General features: G+C 40.1%; 1 protein-coding gene across 3 annotated transcripts in view; it reads right to left on the bottom strand.

Annotated features, from left to right (window-relative positions):
- The window catches only part of EPB41L2 (erythrocyte membrane protein band 4.1 like 2), a 214,133-nt gene that overhangs the window by 18,751 nt on the left and 172,820 nt on the right, over positions 1–22,562 (bottom strand). For 2 of the 3 annotated variants that reach the window (XM_024759070.1, XM_024759071.1), the window contains 10 exons: positions 19,382–19,417; positions 19,069–19,131; positions 16,995–17,141; positions 15,074–15,175; positions 11,339–11,506; positions 9,077–9,130; positions 8,306–8,869; positions 6,302–6,424; positions 4,419–4,517; positions 2,632–2,712 (listed from right to left, as the gene is read on the bottom strand). In XM_024759070.1, coding sequence (XP_024614838.1) covers positions 2,632–2,712; positions 4,419–4,517; positions 6,302–6,424; positions 8,306–8,869; positions 9,077–9,130; positions 11,339–11,506; positions 15,074–15,175; positions 16,995–17,141; positions 19,069–19,131; positions 19,382–19,417 — 1,437 coding nt within the window. The remainder of the gene's footprint in view (positions 1–2,631; positions 2,713–4,418; positions 4,518–6,301; positions 6,425–8,305; positions 8,870–9,076; positions 9,131–11,338; positions 11,507–15,073; positions 15,176–16,994; positions 17,142–19,068; positions 19,132–19,381; positions 19,418–22,562) is intronic. The other variant, XM_024759072.1, reaches the window with a different exon arrangement.

Below are 22,562 nucleotides of genomic sequence, written 5' to 3'. Positions count from 1 at the left end.
ACTGTGAGAAAACTATCACATCGCACGGCCAAATTGAGAAGTCATTTTATTAGAAAGAAATACACTTTTCCGTGTTGTTTATGCCTCCCGGGTACGGAGCTGAGAGCCACGACTAGCACCGCGTGTAGAACCTGCAAAGCCTCTTTCATTTGCCAGCACAAAAGAGATTCCTTCTTTTCCTATCCTGCTCAGATGAAGGCTTTCCTTCCACTATTAAAATTCTTTTAATGTAGGCAAGGAACTGAAAAGGTGTCAATGACATTAAAGTCACTGCATGATCAACATCAGTTTGTGGCAGGGAACTAATTTCCCTCCTTTACTTTTAAATAGCTCCACCATCTCATTTACAGGCTTTAAGGGGAAAGCAAACTCATCATGAGCTCCTGGTGACAAGCATACCAGAAGCCACAATTACATTTGCTCAAAAACGTTTATGACATCTTATAAATAAACATGAAAAAGGTAAATATCTGTTCCCTTCATTTGGATATCTGACCTCAGTTTTGGGGTTTTTTGTTTTTTTTTTAATCGTAGTTGATTTACAATGTTGTGTTAGCTTCAGGTGTACAGCAAAGTGATTCAGTTATACATATACATATTCTTTTTCAGATTCTTTACCCTTATAGGTTATTACAAGATATCGACTATAGTTCCCTGTGCTATACAGTAGGTCCTTGTTGTTTATCTATTTTATACATGGTGGTGTGTGCACTTGTTGATCCCAAACTCCCAATTTATCCCTCCCCCCGCCCCCTCGCCCCACTTCAGTTTTAAAATGGGCTGAAGGTGTGCGTCCTCACAGCAACAGCTAAAGCTGCAGCGCCATGATTTTCTTCTAATGGGAGAGTTAGGAATTTTGTTATTTTGTGTTCTTTTGGAACTTACGTTTCAGACTGTGTTTTTAATATCTGCCGTTCAGAAGCATTACTATCTAGATTTGAGTTTTCAGGAAAAACGGGACGAAAGAATACACATAAAATAAAACCTGCAAGTAACCCCTCAAGGGAAAAAGTGGCATTTGAAACCCTGAAAGGGCCTTGTTTGGTGGAGACAGAGGGCGGACGAAACAAAGGCTGGGAGAGGACCCCGATTTTCACCTTCCATCAGGCCAAAGAATGTGGGTCCCTGCCCAGTACACTGTAGAAATTCAATAAATGCTGAGCGAGAGTCCCAGAGGAAAAAAGAGGAAGAATACGGTTTGCTCCAACTTAAGGTCAGAGCAACTCAAAACTGTCTCAGTGAAGAGAAGTAGAATAAATCCTCTGTATAGGAAACCAGACGCTTGGTTTCCACACAGGTAATTCATTTTCTAGTGGTGAAAAGACACATGTATAGTCATCTACTAGGAAGCTCTATTACTAAGTCAAAATTCAGAGTCAGGGCAACCTTTTAACCTATAATAACTCTCAAGGAATTTTTAAAAATACATTACGAGGGCTTCCCTGGTGGCGCAGTGGTTGAGAGTCCACCTGCCGACGCAGGGGACACGGGTTCGTGCCCCGGTTCGGGAAGATCCCACATGCCGTGGAGCGGCTGGGCCCGTGAGCCAGGGCCGCTGAGCGTGCGTGTCCGGAGCCTGTGCTCCGCAACGGGAGAGGCCACAACAGTGAGGGGCCCGTGTACCGCAAAAAAATATATATATATATTATGAAATAGGTAAGTAAAATTATATATACAGGAGTTTTAAAAAACAGTAATTTTCTTTTTAGACATAGAATAAAATCTATTCCTGTTTGGCCTTTCTTACAGCAAGCCTTTCTTAAACGAGAAATTTTGTTCTCTAAAATTTCTGTGTTCAAAGCTGGGTGACTATCATTTGTTCCTACTCCCCAGCTGAGGACAACTGAACATTTGGTCAACTGAACATTTCCATTTCTTCAAATTATTGTAAAAGGAAAAGAGCTTGGTCTCCTTTAGAGCTGAGTTAAAATCACTCAGAAAATAACAAAACAAAAAATTCTCATCATCACTTGGGACTGCAGTCTAAAATTAAAGCTACTCTCCAAGTCTCCAGCAGTTCCATTCGTCACCTGTTCAGCTTAACAGTAGAATGGAAGTACAATTCTTTAAAAAATCTTTTCTGAATACATATAAATTTTCACTTTGTAAGAGACCTTCCTTCTATTACCTTGTCCTATCCTTCAATAATAGTAATAACTAGGAGAAAACATCTAGAGGTAAATAGCCCAACTTTTCTATTGCTATAAAAAAATACTTGATAAGTTCCTGAAAGCAGGCATAAGTCAAACTTAGTGGCTTTCCTTATTTTTTTGGAAGCCAGTGTCATTTAACTGCCATTTATTTGTCAGTAACTGATGACTTGCCTTTAAACCAGGCCCACATGAATGCCTGATGGTTGCCAAAAATCCTCTTGATTATTGTGAGCCAAAGGTGCATGTAAAGCTAGTGTGAAATGAAAAACAACCCACATTTTGTGCTAATTCAGTGCTAGGAAGGCTGAAAGGACAGGCTGTGTCTAGACTGTGAAGGGTCTTTATGCCAAGCTTAGGAGGTGCATTCATCTAGGAAGGAGGTACTGAGAGAAGCAGTTTGATACAGGGACGTGACATGATGACAGAAACTTAGAAAATAAACGCGGCCAGTTTCAGAATCAGAAGCTCAAGTCTTTACCTGGTCGTGATCAATATCTGCATCTCCCGTGATCACGATGCGCTTTTCAATTCTTGTTTCAGATATTCCACCTTTTACAGTCTAAGGTCATAAAGAAACAGAAGGGAGGGAGGATTAGCAATCACTAAAACGTGTTTACACACAATCAGAGAAAACAGAGATGGCGCACACCCAGACCTTCCGATCATCCTTAAGCAATTCACACTGGGTGGGGAAGACTGATGTCCTAGGAATTTCTTTATTTTTAAGCTCCATAGAGAATCCGATCCTTCCAAGTGTAGCATCATCTGTCAGCACTCCTAAACTGAAAGCAACCTTAAAAACTATCTTATCAAGATTCAGGTGAGATTAAGATGCAACAGATGCCATTTAATCCAAACAACTCCACTGGAACATTCCGTTACAGTTTCCTGAGTTTCTTCACTTCCAATTGGCCAATTTTTGAAAAGAAGCGAGCAAAGGAGAAGTAGTTGTTTGTTTTATGTAGAGTTTATAAGGAATGCTAATAATTTAGGCATCTAGTTTAGGTTTGGGAAATTGACTGGCATCATACAGATCCATTTGGTGATTTTCTTCATTTGGTTTAGTGCAATAATAAAAAAAAAAAAAGAAGGCTTGGACTTGGTTTAAGATAGGTAAGATGTGTGAGAGCGATATAAAGATTTTCATCCAATGTTTGATTTGATTCTGCACGTGGCTGTGACATGGACATGGAATGTGGCTGAACAAAAAGGCTGTGAGGAGACCCGGGGGTAGGAGCTCCTGGGTGAACTGCCCACAGAGTTACTGGCTTGGAGCGAGGTGACAGAAGCCTGGGGCATGATAGAGGCTGAGAGATCATATGCCTGTGACACCCTAAACAATGAGCAAATACCACCCAGTCCTGAGAAAGTGCACACTCAACCTCTACAACACTGGTAAATTGACCCACGGTCACAGGTACCGCACTTCACCGTAAGAAACAAGGCTGATCGCTACGATCATTAGGCCTTAATACCTGATATGCTTTAAAATGAACACCAATACCATCTTGCACTTATGGGACATTTTTTAATTCACAAAATTTTTGTTGTTGTTGAAATGTGGCGTGAGGAGGGCACAAGGGATACATTTGAGACCTTCAAGCACTAACCAAACGTGAGAAGCAGAAGCAAAAAGGAACGCCTGGAAAATAATGCTGGGTTAGAAAGGTGATGACCATGTCATGCACTGGAATCACGTGGAGGGCTTCCTAAACACTCCTGGGGTTTCAGAAGATCCCGAGTGGGGTCACAGTATTCACACTGCTAGCAAGTCCCTGGGTGAGACTGCCGCCGACACTGCAGAGACCACACTTTGAGGATCGCTGGTCATCAGGTGTTAAACATTTAGAGAGTGATCTGGAGAAATGCTCCAAATCGACACACTAGTATCTTAAATCAATGGGGGAAATGTATATGATTTGAACAACTCGGTGAAAATTTTCGATGGCAGTCTTCACTTCCTTGCTTCCGTCAGGAGAGCTGACTTGTACTTACCAAATCTAGGCTTCCAATTTTATTAGGTTCCCTCTACTCCTACAGCTGTCTTAAGTATAGCTATTTAGAACATATTTTTACCCCCTCGTACGTCACAAATTTGCAATTTGGATTTGGTTTAAATACAAATGTCAGCGGAGCCCAGTTTCTCGCACACTTTAGGCATTTTTATTCCACTGGCACTGTGCATAATTGGAAGTGTGAATAGGAACAAAGAAACCATGCAGAAAAGATTTTGTTGGCAGTGTACATTCCCCTGGATTGCTTTACCTTGGTGATGTGTGTGGTTGTCGTCGTCGACACGGACTCGGATGTGACGGTCTGTGCAGTCAGTAACGTGCCCGAGTCACCACCAGCCCCGCCACCAATCTTTGAAGAGTTGGGGGGAAAACACAAAGCAAAGCTTAACTTCCGTTACGTTGTCAGAGAAGACCCCTCCCCATCGAACATGCAGCTTTTAAGACCTAAGGAGTTGGCAGAAGATGCTAGCTGCCTATCCTCTGCATGTCTGTAGTGGTGATTTACTGATCAGAGATTGGCTGGCATTTATAAACAGAGTAAAGGGCTAAATGCACATGGAGAAGCCAACCCTGGGCGGAGAGAGAATAAACAAAGAATGGACGTAGAAGGTGGGACTGAGATCTACAGGGGAGTCGTGAGAAAATCTGGCTGAGGGCCATTTACAGAAGCTAGAAGAAGAAAGCAGAGACCCAAGCAGAGAAGTTTCCACAGTGACCAGAAGTGCTGAGTTTGTTGTTTCTTTAAGCACAGGTGGGTAAAAATAAACGTTTTCTCAGATTACTAAGCAACAGAACCTAACTAGGACAGACTAAGCTTAAGCGATTTGGTTAATTGCTTATCTCTAGATTTTTTTTTTAATGACATGCTTCCTGTAATAGTTTGTGCGTATACACGGCTACATGTATTTCAATACGTATGCACACGTGTGCGCACATGTGCACGCACTCTCTATGTAAGTGTGTATATATATAGCTTATATATAAATCTTATACTATGTCTATATAGGGTTTAACTTCTTTACTTTGATACTAGAAAGTTCTAGAGTTTACCAAGGGAAATAATGAAGCACATTCATAGGCTACGAGTTTATGCTAAGATCATCAAAACACATTTATCACCAGTTTCCTGACACTGACGGGAAATAACTGGAGAGTGCAGAGTCTTTCTTACTGTAAGTTAGGAGGAGATCTCTCGAACTTGGGTCACACATCTCTACTTCTTTACAAGGGCACTTACCACAACAGAAACATGTGAGTACACGCTCTCCTACCACACCTGTTCATAAGAAACCTATTTGTGCTTATGTGGGATCTACGCACATTTACGGAGAGCATATCTAAAATGATTTTAAGGAATGTTTCACACATAAACGCATTACACCTTTAAAAAATATTTCGAGAGGACGGCAATCTGCCATGCTCCACCACGGTACAATCCTACTAGAACACTAAATTTCTCAGTTGAGAAAAGAGTTGTCCCAGTTTCTAAACGGTTCCATTTCGAAATGATGACTACTTTCCCCTTTTTTGTTACCCTTAAGGTTAAATATCATATTTCAAATCTTTACAGAATCAATGTGTGAATACCTAAAATCAAACACACGAATCTGATCATTATTTAGACGCACAGTATCACATTTACATAAGAATGGCGACACACGTTTTCAGAAAATAATCCCACATGAGGAGAAGCACAGGTGTGTGTGCGTTATGTGTGTACCCGTAAACAAGAGTGAGTCGAATGGCTCTGTCTTCGTGGAGTTGGAGGAGGGGATAAAAGCCTAAATTAAATTCTACGAATCCATAAATTAAATCAGATCCAACAAACTTTGTAAGATGATCTGTTTCCCAAGTGTACCTAAACACTCCTGGATACAACAAGCCAGAGATGGCTCATAAGAATAATAAGAACAACATTGGTACTGCCTGTCCTAAAAAATCACATGTATGCTTCCTCCCATAATCAATGGGTCACCAATTTTATCGTAGCAAGTTACGTTGCTGAAGTAGTTATAAAATGGAGATATAAAAAGCTATGTCAAAGTCAGAAACATAAACTAGGAGAAGACAGAACGAAAACAGAAAGACTAAGTAAAAAAGAACTCAAACAGTCCAAGTCTAGAGACTTTGTACCTGTGGAGACTCATATGTGATGGTTTTGGTCTCAGTTTGGACAATAGGGACTTCCTTGGTGGAGATTTCTGTCCTTTGTGAGGCATCAGAAATTGTTACCATCTCTGTTTTTACCACTGGTGGCTGAAGTGAAAAGGAAGGGAAACATAAATTCTAGAGGTAATAAAGTAAAAGTGCTTAATGGAGGCTTCAAAAATAACTGTAAGAAACATATCCAAACACACACTCATGAACAAAAGAGTAAAAGGAAATCATCTAAAGCAAAAGAAAAACACTTTCCTCCAAATATCATATATATGTGTATAGATATATATGAAGAATAAGCTAGCATAATGGCTCCCTAAATCGTGGCGGGCTTCAAATTACAATGGTCCCAAATTACTTACGTGTCAAGCCTGGTGTACAGTGATACGGAAACTCTAGCTTTAAGCAAGTAATGATAAAATTGAAAAGAAAACAAAACAGAATGAGCCATGAGAAGTGACCTGCCTCAATTTTTATTACAGTTTAAAGAAGCATATAGTTTGTGTGAAGGCTGTAAGGTTTGCGTGTGTGCCTTTAATTGGCACGCTCGGTCAGTAGGCTAAGATCTGCTCTTTTCCCAAAAAGCCTTTTCTGCCCTACTGACAAGGAGATCCCATTTTCAGAAAGAATACCTTCAAGCAGGATTGTTTTCAGTTATACCTGTCTAAATCTTGCAGTGTTTCTTCTGTATTACATAAGTTAAAACGTTATATACCTGTAGAGTCACTCCACCATTGCTGCATTAATGCTCTGAACCATTTAAAACATTCAAGGAGATGCCTGTTAACATTGCCTGTTAACACTGCAGTCTGCTGAACGTGTATTTTTAATACACCATCAGACTGTACTACTACCAAAGCACTACAGTGCTTTCCTTGAGAGAAAATTCCCAAGTGTAATTATTTAAAGAGGAATAACCTGTATATTAAATGCAGAAAATTATAGTTCAAGGCATTCAAAGACTTTCAAAATGTCTTCTCTGAAGTGAAATCGGAAGTTTAAAAGTAACATAAATCCAGTTAATTATTTCAAGACAAAGTCACTTCAAGATTTTCTACCCCATGAAAGAGAGCAAATATGGATAATCCCTCTACTGTCGGCATTGAATTTTAATCAAGGAACACTCACATGGAAGTAAACCCTCTCTCAGCGTAACTTTGACTCCCAAATCAGAGACACTGCACCTAGTGACCAAGACTTAATCTAAGAGGAGTATGGAAAGTTCTCTTTCTTGAAGAGAAAAAGGAAAAGACCCATACCCAATGGAGACAACTCACAAAACACATGATCAAACTTGCAAATAATCCGGAATTGATGAGAGGACAGAACGAGAAGAGAAGGGTATTCTCCTGTTAGCTTCTCGCTGCCCAGAAGGAAAGCTACGTCTCCTGACCAGACTGTACAATCCCTGGAATCTAAAACCTGAAATGCCAGGGGTATTCAGGAAATAATGTTTTCATCAGGCTAGATGCTGAATTCAGAGCATCATGGTAATCGGAGCCTGCTGCCATTCTGAAAATCTTAAACTGAAGAGAGAGTGAGCCAGCAAGTCAAACCCAGTCGTGACACCAGCAACACACACGCACTGCCCGTTTTTCAGCAATACATACACAATTTTCTAATGAACAAAAAGGCATTGAGTATGAGGAGACAGTGCAACTGAAGATAAACCATCAAAAACCACCGAAAACATGCAAAGAAAAATTTCAACGTGAAATGAGAAGGGAAAAAATGACACGGCTGCTGTTGGAAAGTTTATCAGGTGATCCAGCTGTGGTAAAGACGCCAGAAACCGTGACCAGAGAGGGCAGAAAATCGACAAAGCAGGGCCTTCCCCCTTCCTCCCGTGAGAGATCAAAGTCAGAATCCTGTCGAAAAAGCTGAAAGAGACCCGGGAGGACAGGAGAAGAAGAGAGGCAGGTGTGGCTCCACCTGAGAAACAGCTCTAGTGTTGAGCTCCCGCTTGGGTCTCCCATTTACCTCTGAACAACAGATAATCTGTGGCAAAACATCAATGTCAACGGGAGCCACGTCTCCGTTAACTTTCTGTTGCTCGTCCTCCGTTTCTTCGCTCACGTCTTGCTTAACAGCGCCTTCGTTTACACTCTTCTCGGCAGGGATCTGGGGGCCCGCTCCCTTTTCCTGGGTCACTGTTTCTACTGTGCCGACACTGGCACCTGCTTGCGTGACCGCGCTGGCTGCTGGCACCGGGTCCTGCCTCTCTACTACCTTGGCTGCTGGGCCGGGTGCCTCTTCCACCTCTTCTTCATACTCTCCCTGCTCCTCCCTGATGGCGCCCTCAGGCGCTCGGCGGTGGGGCCGGTACTCCCCCACGTCCTCCGCCTCCTCCTCGCTCTCGCTGCTGCTCTCAGAAGACAGGGGGGTGGGGTCTTTCTGCGTCCCCGGCTCCACCTTCCGCATCTCCCCAGGACCATGCCCAGGGGACGGCTCTTTACCGTTCATCTCTGCCGGGGTTACTCTTTCGTCTTTCCCAACCTCTGCCTGCTTCTTCTCCTCCACTATATTCAGAGTCTCAAGTGAACTCTGCACAGAAACAAAAATGGATGAGGGGGAAACAAAAATAGATGAATAAATCAAAACGACGGCAAGCAAAATTAACCGATGGCAGGTTCATGTCATGGAGGAAAGCAAAGATGATGATGATGATGGTGGACTGAAAGGGAAGCGGGTGAAAACGTGAGCGGGATTGGACACGTCGGGCAATGGTGTTAACATGGAAAAGGGGAGAACCTTAACAGCATCACTGGCTCCGGCGCAAGGCCCTTCCGACTCAGGAGCGCATTTCTGCGGAACAAAAAGCAACCGAGGACACAGAATCAATAAAGGTTTACCTCGACACCCACCAAAACAAACATCCGACACCGCAAAGACAGAACAGCAAGAATCAACAGCTACAAAAACCTTTGCCCGAGGTCACATGAAGGACAATCCAGACAAATGCAAGAAGCTTAGGGAAGGAAACAAAAACACAAAAACTGCTAGCATCGTCCCAAAGAGACGAAATGGTTTTATTATATTTATATCTATAAGCTCCTTCTTGTTGAAAAGGTAGGGGGAAAAAATGGAATTATACCAGAGCTTACTCATTATTTTAAAGTTTAAATGTTAAGACTTTTAAAATCTATTCGACAGTTTGATTTTAATCAGACCAAAAAAAAAAAAATCCTGGCCTGAACCCCTAATTCCTAAATGAATATAGTATTAATAAGATGATGCCTTTGTTTTTTGCTGGCTTGTTTAAAAATCAGCTTTAATTGGCAAAATTATAATTGTCTCAGTTATTAACATAAAAATGTTGTCATTTCAGAAATGGTTATTAACATCCCAAACTGTGCGACAGATTAGCAAAAGGGATATTATAACATTAGGATGGATGTCAGTTATGGCTCCAAGTGTGTTCTCTTAGAATTCAGCTCCTTCATTTGAAAACTGAAATGGACCCAGTTTATCATTTGAGATACACATTGCTAGCCTCTGCAGGCATCTACTTTGGGGGGACTAGATTTACTCCAGTTAAGTACAGGACCTAAATGTTCAATAAATGTCTGAAGACGAAATACATTAGTAAATAACTTCCTATGCTATAGTATTGATAATCAGGGTAGAAACTTTCTTACAAAGGAGTCTGTTTTTAAAGATTAAAATTTTCCTTATTTTTTTTAAAAGGCTACTTTACATAAAGCCTAGCCAACTTTTTGACATTCGGGTAGCACTAATGCCTTGTGCTCTAACTTTAAAAATTCAGCTAGAGATAGTAGACCTACTTATTCAAGAAAGTATCTCGATGCTGAATGAAGAGCACTGCACCCCTGAACCCTCTGGGCAGAAACAGACCTTGCTGTGAAGCTGCCAAGACACTAACTGGACTGGAGCTGTTTCCTATAACAGATAACATGACCTCATGTTTATGTGCTCCAGCAACATGGACAACCATGAGCAAAAGGTCCTGAAAGGGCACCTATCAACATATACTCACACACTGTCTTTGATCTGCTCTGTTTTTTTTTGTTTTTTTTTTTTTTGCGGTACACGGGCCTCTCACTGCTGTGGCCTCTCCCACTGCGGAGCACAGGCTCCGGACGCGCAGGCTTAGCGGCCATGGCTCACGGGCCCAGCTGCTCCGCGGCATGTGAGATCTTCCCGGACCGGGGCACAAACCTGTGTCCCCTGCATCGGCAGGCGGACTCTCAACCATTGTGCCACCAGGGAAGTCCCATGATCTGCCCTGTTATTCTTAAAGGCATGGTAAGGGTATGTTTTCATTGCTCAAAATTAATACCATGTAAATCACGTTACTGACAGACCAAGAGAGCCATCTTTCCAGGCTTATTGAAAGCCCAGAGGTTTCAGATGTTAAACTGAAAATCTCTAAATCTTTTTTGGTAAATGGGTAACATTTAACTGTACCTACTTATAAACTTCTTTATAAATAAAGATATCCAGTGATCAGAACATTTCTAAAGGAGACATTTCATTATCATTATTTTTATTACTTAACCTCAAATGGCCAGATGGGTTCTGCCCAAGTTCAGGGAATCCCTTAGGGGTCATTCCAAAAAAATGAAAGTTATTATTTCATTGAGAATGGCAAGCACTTCAAATTTTTCCATATAAGCAGGATTTTAAAAATAATAAACCATCAGAAGATGTTTAAAAGACATTTAGGCTTTGAAAACTGTTCTGCAAAAAATACTTAGCTTCTACTTGGTTGAAGGTTTCCCTCCACATAACAACTCAGACTCTGGGCCTTAGTGGTTTAAATGATTCTCTGAATTTAGGCAGATTGGGGTGGAGGGAAAGGAAGCAAGAGAAACATCCAATCAGTATCTTTTCCTGGAGTCCAAGTTCTGTCATTATTTCTTGAATGTTTCTCCCAGGAAGAGTTAATTGCACCAGTGAAAGAACTGGAGGAAGGGGTTCCTTAATACTCAAAAAATAAAAATCACTCTTATACGTGGCTTTTAAAAACAGGGGAAACAAAGTAAAATGCACCTCAGGCAACTGTGAGAAGGGCGAGGAAGAAAGCTTTTCAGAAGGTGCACTAGAGTTCACAACAGTGCCCTCTGCTGTCCAAGTGGTGGCTGAGGTGAAGGAGGCTTTCATGCTATCAGAAAAGCCCTTTTCACTAAACAAAATTGATGTTATCTCCTCTTCTAGGCTCTAGAGAGGTCAGAAAAGGAAGAGCAAAGAGTTAACAATAAATCAGAACAGACAGCAGTGACCTATTGAAAGGAAAGGTTATGCAAGAAAGAATCACAGAGCAGCATAAATTGAAAGAAAGGCAAGGATTCTAAAAGATTCTGCAGCAGGCGTCTGTGGCCACTGGCCTGAATGACAGCTTTCCACCCTGCTTGAGAATCGTTGATAGCTCCAACCTACAGAAACAAGCTAAAACTCTTTAGTGTCTCACTGAAACTTTATCACAAGCTGAGCATGACCAACCCACTCATCCGTCAAACGCTGCTCTGTATATTCTCGAGGGAGCTTCTCGGCGCGGGCCTTTCTGCATAGAACAGCCTCTTCGGTGGCCCCTGCACTTGCTACACTTATTTCTGTGTTAGAGCTTGGATGTCCCTAACCCCTTGCCTCCAATGCCCTTCCCCAGGCACTCTGGGCCTTGCCAATCTTGTCATCTCTCTGAGGTCCACTTAATATTCCACGTTTTGTGTATGGCCTTCACTAACCATTTCAGCTCCTACGACCTCTCCCCTGCCCCATACCACTCTGTCTGTACGGAAAGCGCTTTGACGGTAACCCACTGAAATTCCCTCAGACATGCTAAATATGCCATGGAATGAAGAAACAGTATCTTTTTTTTTTTTTTTTCAACAAGAAACAGGTAAAGAAAAAAAAAAAACTCTAAACAGGAAGACAAACTCAGAGGGGGAAACTCTGAGCAATGTGAAAATCATCTATCCCTGAAAGGCTATTAAGGCGAATTTAATCTTCATATTTCTGGCCCTTAAATGACAGTCCTTAATCTGCCTGAGGGCACAACAGGTAAGCTGGGGACTATCCCAGGTACCTAGAATGCCAATGGTTAAGAGTCACCATGAAGCTCCCCCTCACGTCAGATGTGTGCCAGAATACTTCCTAATAAAACCCACTGCTCAGAGATCTTAAAGATAGATAAATGAATGAATAAATGAATGGCATTCTGGGATGCCCCTTGGGACAGTGCACTAACTGGGGTGAAGGGAAGGTACGACGAGATGAGGAAGGCGAGGTGCGTAAGCACAGTACTCAGGAGAGAAAACAAGCTTCTGGACAATTTCAGCTTAATTACAATCTCCATAATTACATCATCCCTAGGGTCCGGTGGGTGCAGATGGTGTCCTAGCCGGTCAGAGATCACTGGAGAGTTGAAATAAGTGCCATGCATCTAATTATTCAATAAAATATCTCCAAAATTACCTTAAAAGTCCAGTGTATGTAATCTCTACTAGACTCAGGAGTTTCTATATAAAATATAAACTCATATTTTATACAAGTTCAAGTGTGTCATAATTCTCACAATACATAAGAGGATATACAATAGTTATTTGCCTAGTAAAGACTAAATGATTTGGTTTCCAATTTTCTGCTCTACTCTCAAAATTATTCATAATGTACTGAAACCATTTTGAAAGTTTGATGTATTGATTTCTAAACAAGAAACTATTACTGTTCTTTTTTTCATCTATAAAACACATATTACAGACATTTGGAAAACTTGGTCAAATTATACTCTTATGCCTTATTTTTTATTTTACATTTTTTTAAGGACTGCAATTTAAACATAATCAGGACACCCTGAAAAATCAAGTAGCAAAATGAAGATGTAACAAAGACAGAAATTTTAAAGATATTCTGTTGAAAGTCAAAACACTCCAGTAGACTTAACTTTCAACTAATAGCAATGATGTGTTATTTGGCGCAGGGTGGATACAGTGTAAGTGGTCAAAAAATGTTTGTTGGGTGAATGGATGATCGCAGTTACAACAGTCCATATGTGTGTTAAGTACGTACGTACGTATTTTCCTGCATGTGCTGGAGAGGAAAAGAATAAGAAAAAAGCAGTAACTTCAAGCGTAGATAAACTGTTTAGGAGCTTAACTGTAGATAAATTCCAGATTTAAATTTCACATAACATCATTTTAATGTTAACTTCTACAATAACAAATGGATGGTTTTCATTGTACATGGTTTATATTGTACACTCCCCTAAACGATGACATCGAGAAAAAATGATCATTTTAAACACTGTCACCAAAATCCCAAAGTTTCCTACTGCAAGGACGTCACTTTAAATTGATCAAATGATGTCATCTGACTCGCTTCTAAGGAGGATAGATTTTCAAAACTACGTAATATTTCAAAGCATATGATATTAAAGTCATCATTTTACACACAGAGTCTGATTGGCTTTGGATTTCAAGCTAACCTTTAAAGTATATAAAGATGTCACTTGGTTTAGCTTTATGACGTTATGTTTCTCATTTGCAGTGTTCCAGAAATATTTCATCTCAACCAGATCTCAGATTCTCTTAGCGCAAGGCTTCATCTTCCACTTAATCTGCCTCCCCCACCATCCCACTGTATGTTCTGATGAGTAATACTCTCTACCAACTAACAAAATCAGACTTGGTGGAAGGGAAACACTTTCTCCTTATTCCGATCTGTGCTCTCGTTCCCATCCCCTATAATCCATTCCTCAACCAGCACCAGAGGAGTTTTTGTCATACACGTGGGATTATTATAGCACTACTCAGCTTAAAGCTCTCCAATAGTTTCCCATCACTCCTATAATGTAACTCCAAATTGTTAATATGTTCTTGAAGATCCTGCCAAGATCTGGAGTCTCACCTCTTTGACTTTTCTCAGACCTTGTCATTTGGTCTTTCAGTCCTTTAAATTAATTCCTGTTTTGGGGCTGCATCTGCTCTCCCTTACACATGGAAAAAACTTCACACGTCCACCTCCTTCTCATCACTAAGGCCTCAACTCAAATGCTATCTCTTCCCAAGCCTTCCCAATCACCTTCTAACTGGACAAGTATTTCATCTCCTTAACACTTCTTAGCGCTCCAAATTTTCTAGTTACTAATTTGCATGTCTGCTACCTCCTCCACTAGACTCTTAAGCATTCTAGTCCCAACAAACAATAAGCTGACCAGCTGGCTAAGCAAAGTCACTAGAAATAGAATAACAATGTAAAAGCAACGGAAAGCTAACTTCCCTGGTAATGCCAGGTGTTTCATATACGCAGGAGCACAGAGAGATCCGAGGGGCTGCTCGCATATACCAAAATCTTTTAGCCCGTTGAAAATCTTAAAAAATAAAAATTCAAAAGGTTTCCAAATGCAATTAGTAGAATGGTAACCTAAATCACACGTAATTCTTTACTCTAACACCACCACAGTGTGTGTTGTACAAACAGTGCATTTTCGTGTGAAATCATGGTTTCCCAACTGCCAGCCACATCCATCAAAATAAGGGGTCATTTATCACCTAAATCGGTTGAGATGTCTGCATTTCAAATTGTGGATTTTCAAATAAAGTACTTTTGCAATATGGTGCTTCTCATCTAATGATCCTATGTTTTTATTTTACTTTTTAAGCACTCAAAAGTTTATTTTAAAAAATTTAGGTTGATACACAAGGAAAGAGGAGTATCTTATGGCTGTGGACAGAAATAAAGGAAAAGGGGGAAAAAGCAAGAGTAGATCCAAGGATGCAAGGTGAACACCTTGTCTGCCTCCTGGGCTTTCTCTTCAACTGTCCATGCGGCTGCCATCTGATGCTTCTCCGTCATGGATAAAATATCCTTGAAAAGATGGTCTCCTTTGCTCTATTGTTTTAAACAGTAGACATGGTCAACAAATAAGACAAGCACAATTACATCTATAGCAACACAGACATAAAACGACTGTGTGGGTCAGCGGAAAAACCAGACGAAGCGGCACATAAAGAGAGGACACAATCCTAGCACGTCATCAGACGCTGTTTCCCCAGAAAACACAACGCTCTAGAGTTGATTCCGAAATATGGACATTAATATCTTCAGAAAAGCTGAAAATAAGAACTAAAGTTGTATACAACTTCAGAAGACCCTGCTATGGTGTTTTAAATCTTAATATTGTCAAAAGCTTTTTCAGTTTTTAGCAATCACTTTTGCTCATCTGCTTTAAAGAGCTGTTTTCCTTTCACTGTCACAAACTTAGAAATTTAAAGTAACCAACAGCTTTGCTTTTTAAGAAAAGGTGAATAAAAATAGCCTAAGAATATATAAATCAAATGCCTACAATTTGGTAACATTCAAGTCAGACTAGATAATGAATTTAAGGAGAAGAGAGGGGTGAAAGGAAAAGAGGAAAGAGGAAATTGCAGGGTAACACCTGAACACACTTTTTAAAGCTGCATATTAAATACAGTATGATCACTAACTCCCTCAAGTAAAATAAACGAGCCCATGAAGTTCTTGGTTGACAACAGGAGAGATTTTGGAGCATCAAAAAGAACAGATAGGGCTTCCCTGGTGGCGCAGTGGTTGAGGGTCCGCCTGCCGATGCAGGGGACACGGGTTCGTGCCCCGGTCCGGGAGGATCCCACATGCCGCGGAGCGGCTGGGCCCGTGAGCCATGGCCGCTGGGCCTGCGCGTCCGGAGCCTGGTCCTTTCACTGTCACAAACTTAGAAATTTAAAGTAACCAACAGCTTTGCTTTTTAAGAAAAGGTGAATAAAAATAGCCTAAGAATATATAAATCAAATGCCTACAATTTGGTAACATTCAAGTCAGACTAGATAATGAATTTAAGGAGAAGAGAGGGGTGAAAGGAAAAGAGGAAAGAGGAAATTGCAGGGTAACACCTGAACACACTTTTTAAAGCTGCATATTAAATACAGTATGATCACTAACTCCCTCAAGTAAAATAAACGAGCCCATGAAGTTCTTGGTTGACAACAGGAGAGATTTTGGAGCATCAAAAAGAACAGATATAGATGAGAATGAAGAAATATTTTGAGAACATATTCTAAAGGCAATGCTTATAGTGGTGGCGGAGAGAAATAAACCATGGAAAGAGAAAGAATGAGTTTGGAGAGATGTTATGGATGAAAATGTTCTTAAAGTACTAATCTACATTTCATTACTAAGAAGTTTCAGTATTAAGTTGTATAATTAACATTTTACAAGTTTTCAACAGGGCTCATCAGTCTTTAAAGCTAAATTTAGCTCTTTATCTTCACAGTAATTACCTTAAACCATTCTAAATATGGTCTACATTCCTACATCCCTTTAATCACTAATTCTTTAATTATTAAACAAACTCTCTTATTTCAGAAGTCAATAATTAACTTACTAAATACAATATACATCAGTTTCTAGCTCGCCCTATGTAACAATTCATCACTACCAAGTTACTTGAGTAAAATAGTGAAACTATTCTAAAGGTATTTCGAAACCCATACAATTTACCCAAGAACTACGTCAATAAGTATTACACATTATTAATAAATATTTAGTATTTTAAAAATTATTAGCAGTTACATTTTTTTTAAAAAAGGGAACATTTTGTAACGTCTTGAGAATCAACATAATAGATTAACAACCTAAGTTTTACTGAACAGCTGGATTGAGACATACAGCCAACAAATAGCTAGTGACATACCCCTTGTGTCTGTAGGGACAGAGGTGTGATACGTCGTTTTTCCCATTCATTAGGGCGTGGTTCGGGTGTGGATTCCATAAAATTGCGCTTGAGTTCACTAATGCTAGCCTGGTGTTTCAGTATTTCTTCCTGGGCCTTATCCAGGTCCTAGCAATACGTAACGTAATAAAGGGGGAAAAATCCAAAAGGAAAAAACACAAAAAACAAAAAAAAAAACCCAATAGGATAAAAATAAAAAATGAAACCAAAAAATAAGACAAAGTAAACTTATGATTAAAAAAACACAGTAAAGCAAGAAAAATGCCAAGTCTCAAAAGCCATTATCATCACCTAGGAATATGAGTTTGTCCAAATTTGAAAATAAAACCAATGTGCAATTTTTTTATGATTCCTGTCTTAAAGGGTTCTGACTTCTTCTCTGTTTAGAATTGTTTAAGATATCAGTAGAAGGAGGCTATGGAACTAATACTCAACATGGCCAATAACCCTTCTTTCTAATAGTTGGATTTGAAATGCAGCCCATGACTTTGTTCCTGCAAATTTACCTTTCTGATTAGGGTTACTACTAGAGTTGCACCCTGTAATATAATGAAGCAAGTGAAAATAGAGAAAGGTGGACTCAGAGCCCATTTGGCCTGACAGGAATCCAGTTCAGGATCATCCCAAAAAGGGGGGGTAGGGGGACCAACGGTTGGCTTTTTTCAGGAAATTCAGCAATGGTTTTTAATCCTTATGGAATAAACTGAACAGCTTCCAGAGGCTGCTTCTGTTTGGCCTTTCTCTAAAATAAATGAACATCATATTGGTTTCACGTACTTGCCAAGCACAAAAGCCACCCACATACCAAACAGTCCTTATAAAAAGATGCGAGGAAAACTACCAGGTCAATTTTCACTGAAATAGGCCCTGACAAATGTCACTTGTGGGATTTTTTAGATTGGCCCTGAGAAATGATATTTGTGGAAATAAAAGGCAGTATTCAGAAAACAGTTTTAACTGAATTTTAAATGTTTTCTTATATTTCAAAAATCATGGGGCCACCTGTGGATTATAGCTTTCAATCCCACTACTCCCAGAGAAACAGGTCATGCATCTGATTAAATTAGATATTCCATATGCATGCACAAGCATAGTAGCTCATCTATGAGCTGCTATCGCCATTTGCAAAATCTCATGAAAATCTAAAAATCTTTGCATGGCATGGAAAAATGACTGTGGCTTGAGATCAGGCACATTTCTTGCATTTGTTCAAAGCAATGTTATGTATTACACTTCAGAGCATTTTAGTAAGTTATGCAAAAATACATTTCCAACAGTTATCAAAGCTGCTGAAAGCAACCGAACAGATTAGTCAAATTACTGAGGATTGCAGCTCTCCACTGAATACACTGCCATGTACTACCCTAAAAGAAGGGGGAAAAAGAAACAAAAAACCGTTCTCGTGTGACACGGGGAATACAATACATTTTACATTCCTAATTGGGTGGCTAGGTTTTTTTTTCCTCCTCTTTTCTTTCTTACTTTCTTTCATTTATTCTTTCTTTTTAATCAAAACAAACCCATTAATTAGCATACTCTCAAATGGAAGATTTTAAGTGGACCACATTCCTAATTGCATGGATTTTGGCACTCTCTCGCACCACCAAAAAAAAAAAAAAAATTGTGGACACAGGGCCAAATGACTTAATGCCAGATCGACAAATATTTGTTCTGGTGAACGTGCATTAAGGATGGGATCATGTTACTTCAGACTCTAAACCCTGGAGATAACCCATTAGGAGAAAATAGGTTTACTTGTAGAACTTCAAGATTAATGAATAAAAAGTTTATTCATTTGATTACACAGAATTTTTTTTTTCCCAGTTGTCACTTTGAGAACTTATAGTAGATATATTCCTACCTAAGCCACTTTAGAAGAACAAAGCTGGACTGGTAACATGCACTCCCAAGGTGAACTTCCCCCATGCATTTCGTGCACTGTGCTTGAAAGGTGCCAGCCAGCCTGTGCGTGACCCCCCGTTCACAGCAGCCTGGCAGCCATTAGGACAGAGTTGTTTTCTTAAATTATACAAACCTCCAACATTAAATTGCTATGTCTGACATAAATATTATCCCCTTCTACTCTCAAGGAATTTTTCTGTGAAATTAAATCACACACAGGGGGGAAAAAGGCAAATAAACATAAGTGTATCAACCAGCAAGCACCAGAAATGACTCAGAGTTGGATAGTCTAAGACATTAAAATAAAAGAGGAATAAAAATCTTAAGAACCTAAAGCCACAGCGAGCAAAACTCACAAATAAACCCTAAAGTGCTCCACCCCCCGCACAAATGATAATGGCAGGCAGCAGCTACCAGGTATGTAACTTTGGGGGGAAAATATCCACCTCCTCCAGCTGTGTTTCCTCCTCTTCGGTCTTCGCCTGGAAGTCACCCAGCAAGCAGCCAGAGAGAAGGGGAATATTAGTGGAAATGCTACCATCAGTGCAAAGAAGCTGTATTGAACTTAAATGGTGAACCAGCATTACCAACCTTTACTGTCTGGCCCTCAGAAGATGCAGACTATTAAGCCACTTTGGTCTTTCTTCACCTACAGTGTTGCACAAATGATGGAAATGGTCTTTTGCAAAGGTGGAATGGAGAATGGAAGCTTCACTCTTTCTCAGTCCCTAGATTATGCGCTGCTTTTTAATATGTTTTGACTCAGGAATGAAAACATGAGAGTGTAAAGATGGCATAATTCAATCTGTTCTAACTTGAAACATCTAAATCAACTAGTGGTGAGGGCAAAGTGTCATGATGTAAATTTTGGCTTTCACTTTCTATCAGGGACAGATGTTCACCCTATTATTTAGTTTTTTAACACAGATTTCTTTCCTTGGGGGGAAACTGGTTTATTTTGCTACTTTCATATAAAATGGTGGGTAGTTAAAAACACTCTTATATTTTATAGCCACTTTTCTTTCATAAAATTCTTTAAGCAAGAATACTTTTTCATAGTTGGACAGTTATCTAATGACCCAAAGAATTAATCTGTACATTTAAAACTAACATAAATACTGATGACTACTGACTCATGAAAGGGAATAGCATAAAAGAAAAATATTGGTTCGGATACCAAAGGAAAAGAGTTTAACCTTTACATGTTCATTTATAGCAGGATTATACATATTCTTTTTCTCCTTTACTGTAACAGACAGTGTCAAATCCGAGAGTTCAAAAGTGCTTTTATTTTTCTTAAACTATTCAAGCATTTTTGAGAGGTAAGCGGGGAACTCAGAGTATCTTTTGATCAGCAGGGAAAAATTAGACACAGCCACTCAACAATTTGCTAAGAATCATCTTCCAATTCCTTGGTCAGCACTTAATTCTCGAAAATGTCGATCTGGCATTCTTCAGGTAACCTTCAGGAATCGTGGATCCTCCCACTATGCCTAATTATCTTCACATTTTCCTTTAGATTTGCTCTAAATTTTGTGACTTATTTTACGTATTAATAGTAACCACAGGATATGGGACACTAAGTCCCCAGACCACATTTAGCAAAACAAATCAAAAAGTACTACACATGTAAGCACTGCTTAGTACTGCAGAGGTAGCCCTATATTGGGGCAAAAATCCTTGGATCAAACCAGACACCTAACTTTAAATAAAAGAACACTAAGCGGTCCAGTCCAACCTTAGTGCTACAGAGTCTAAATTTTCAAAATACTATGGTTCATTTTTCATACATATTTGTTAAAGAAAAGATAACAGAATAGTATCTTCCTTACAGAATACATGACGGTGACTCTTATATAATATATGATTTTGAGTTAAAAAAAGAAAACAAACTATCTGAACTTCATCTGGGCTCCAAATGCTACAATAATAGGGAGACAAGGAGTTTCTGAGATTAGACCTATGCATGTCAGGAGTAAAGGTCACAGATGCATCCTCAAAAATGCAAGAACAAGCTTGGCTTTCTAACAGAGAAATAATAACACTAAGGAATTCTACTAATACATATCGATTACAGCTATGTCCAGTGCATCCTAAGTTCTATATCAAAATTAAGTTTCCATCCTAAAGGAACAGCATTAACATTTATCTGCAAAATGGACAGACCCAAAACAGATTATTAAGGGCAACATAGGTCCCCCTCTCCTTGTTTTTATGGCCTAGTATGGTTCAGGTATTTATAAAATAATCCTCCAACTTTGCTCGTAACTTAGAATGTGTGGACCTAGTCAATATCAGTGGAGGGGAAGTGTTTAATTACACTTCTCATGTACTAAAAGGATGTGTGTGAAAGTGTAGAGATCATACTATTTTGAGGTTAACCAGTGATGGAATTTATGCACATGTTTACACTCTACATTACGAAGGGTATAAGATGAAGTGGAGTGTTGTTGACCGCACAGATTTAAAGCTCATGTAGGAGAGCTGGCAACTGCTTCCTCTTCCTCCGTTTTGTCATTCAAGTCACAGTCATAAGAAACAGTCAAGGAAGCAGCTTTTGCCTCCAGATAGTAGAGGGATAGAGCCAGAGGAAGGGAAAAGGTGAGAGAAAAAGGCACTGACTGAGACGCAGAGAGAAGGAGTCCAAAAATGAGGATGAGGGAGGGAAGGAACAAAGGGGAGGTGATGGGAACACAGTGCTGGATGTCGGTGGGGAGGAAGGAGACCCAGGCCTTGGGGAGGCTGGGGAAGGCAAGGTACCCACCATCATCGAGCAGTGAGGGGAAGCGAGGTGGAAAGCGTCTGCAGAAACTGAAGAAGCGCCCAAACTCTGAACCCTTGTGCTCAGCCTCTTTTAGAGGCTTCTCATGGGCGGGAGGACAGTCAGTCTCAGGAGGGGCTTCAAGAGGATCCAAGCCAGAATCACAAGCCCCCCGCTCTGATGTTTCGCCCGGGGAAGGGAGCTCTAAGCTGTCTAGTGTGATCTGATCGGCCTCCCCAAAGGGGTCTTCCTCCCAAATGTCTGAAAGCAAGTCCATTTCAGGGGCTGGCAATACGTGTGGGGAAAGAGATGAAGCACAGCGGATGAGTGGTGAAGGTGGGCACGTGGAAATAAGCTATTCTCAAAGCAAACCCATGGTTGAATGTGAAATTACACAGCGGATACATTCAAAGGAGAACCAAAAGCAAGAGAGAGAAAGAGGAGAGAAGAAGTGGGTTGTTAGTGAAAACGTTTACTCAGAAGGATTGTATTAACACAGTGTCATTAGAAACTGAATTAAATGATCCATTTATAAAACAGGAAAACTGGACTACTTTTATCACATACAACTTACAGGTGATAGGCTGATGTAATTATTAATTTTCAACCGGTTGCAAACGGATCCTATGCAACTCAAATAGCATTATTACTTTTGAACCTGGTCGCTGACAAACCCTGAACGCATTAGTGAAAAGGCCAGTCGTTTACCAAAAGCAGGCAGAATTTCCCTTGGAATTTAAAAGAACTTTTCTTTTGTATCACATTATCTAGGCAGAATGGAACACAGACTTTCCGAGATTCTCGGCTCTCCTATTTCTGATGTAAGTAGCCACTCCTGGGTGTCCTGGTAGCATAATCATAACCTA

Source organism: Neophocaena asiaeorientalis, unplaced genomic scaffold, assembly GCF_003031525.2.
Source record: "Neophocaena asiaeorientalis asiaeorientalis breed wild unplaced genomic scaffold, Neophocaena_asiaeorientalis_V1.1 scaffold5, whole genome shotgun sequence".
In the NCBI taxonomy this organism is placed as follows: Eukaryota; Metazoa; Chordata; class Mammalia; order Artiodactyla; family Phocoenidae; genus Neophocaena; species Neophocaena asiaeorientalis.
This window is presented reverse-complemented; position numbering and strand designations above follow the sequence as displayed.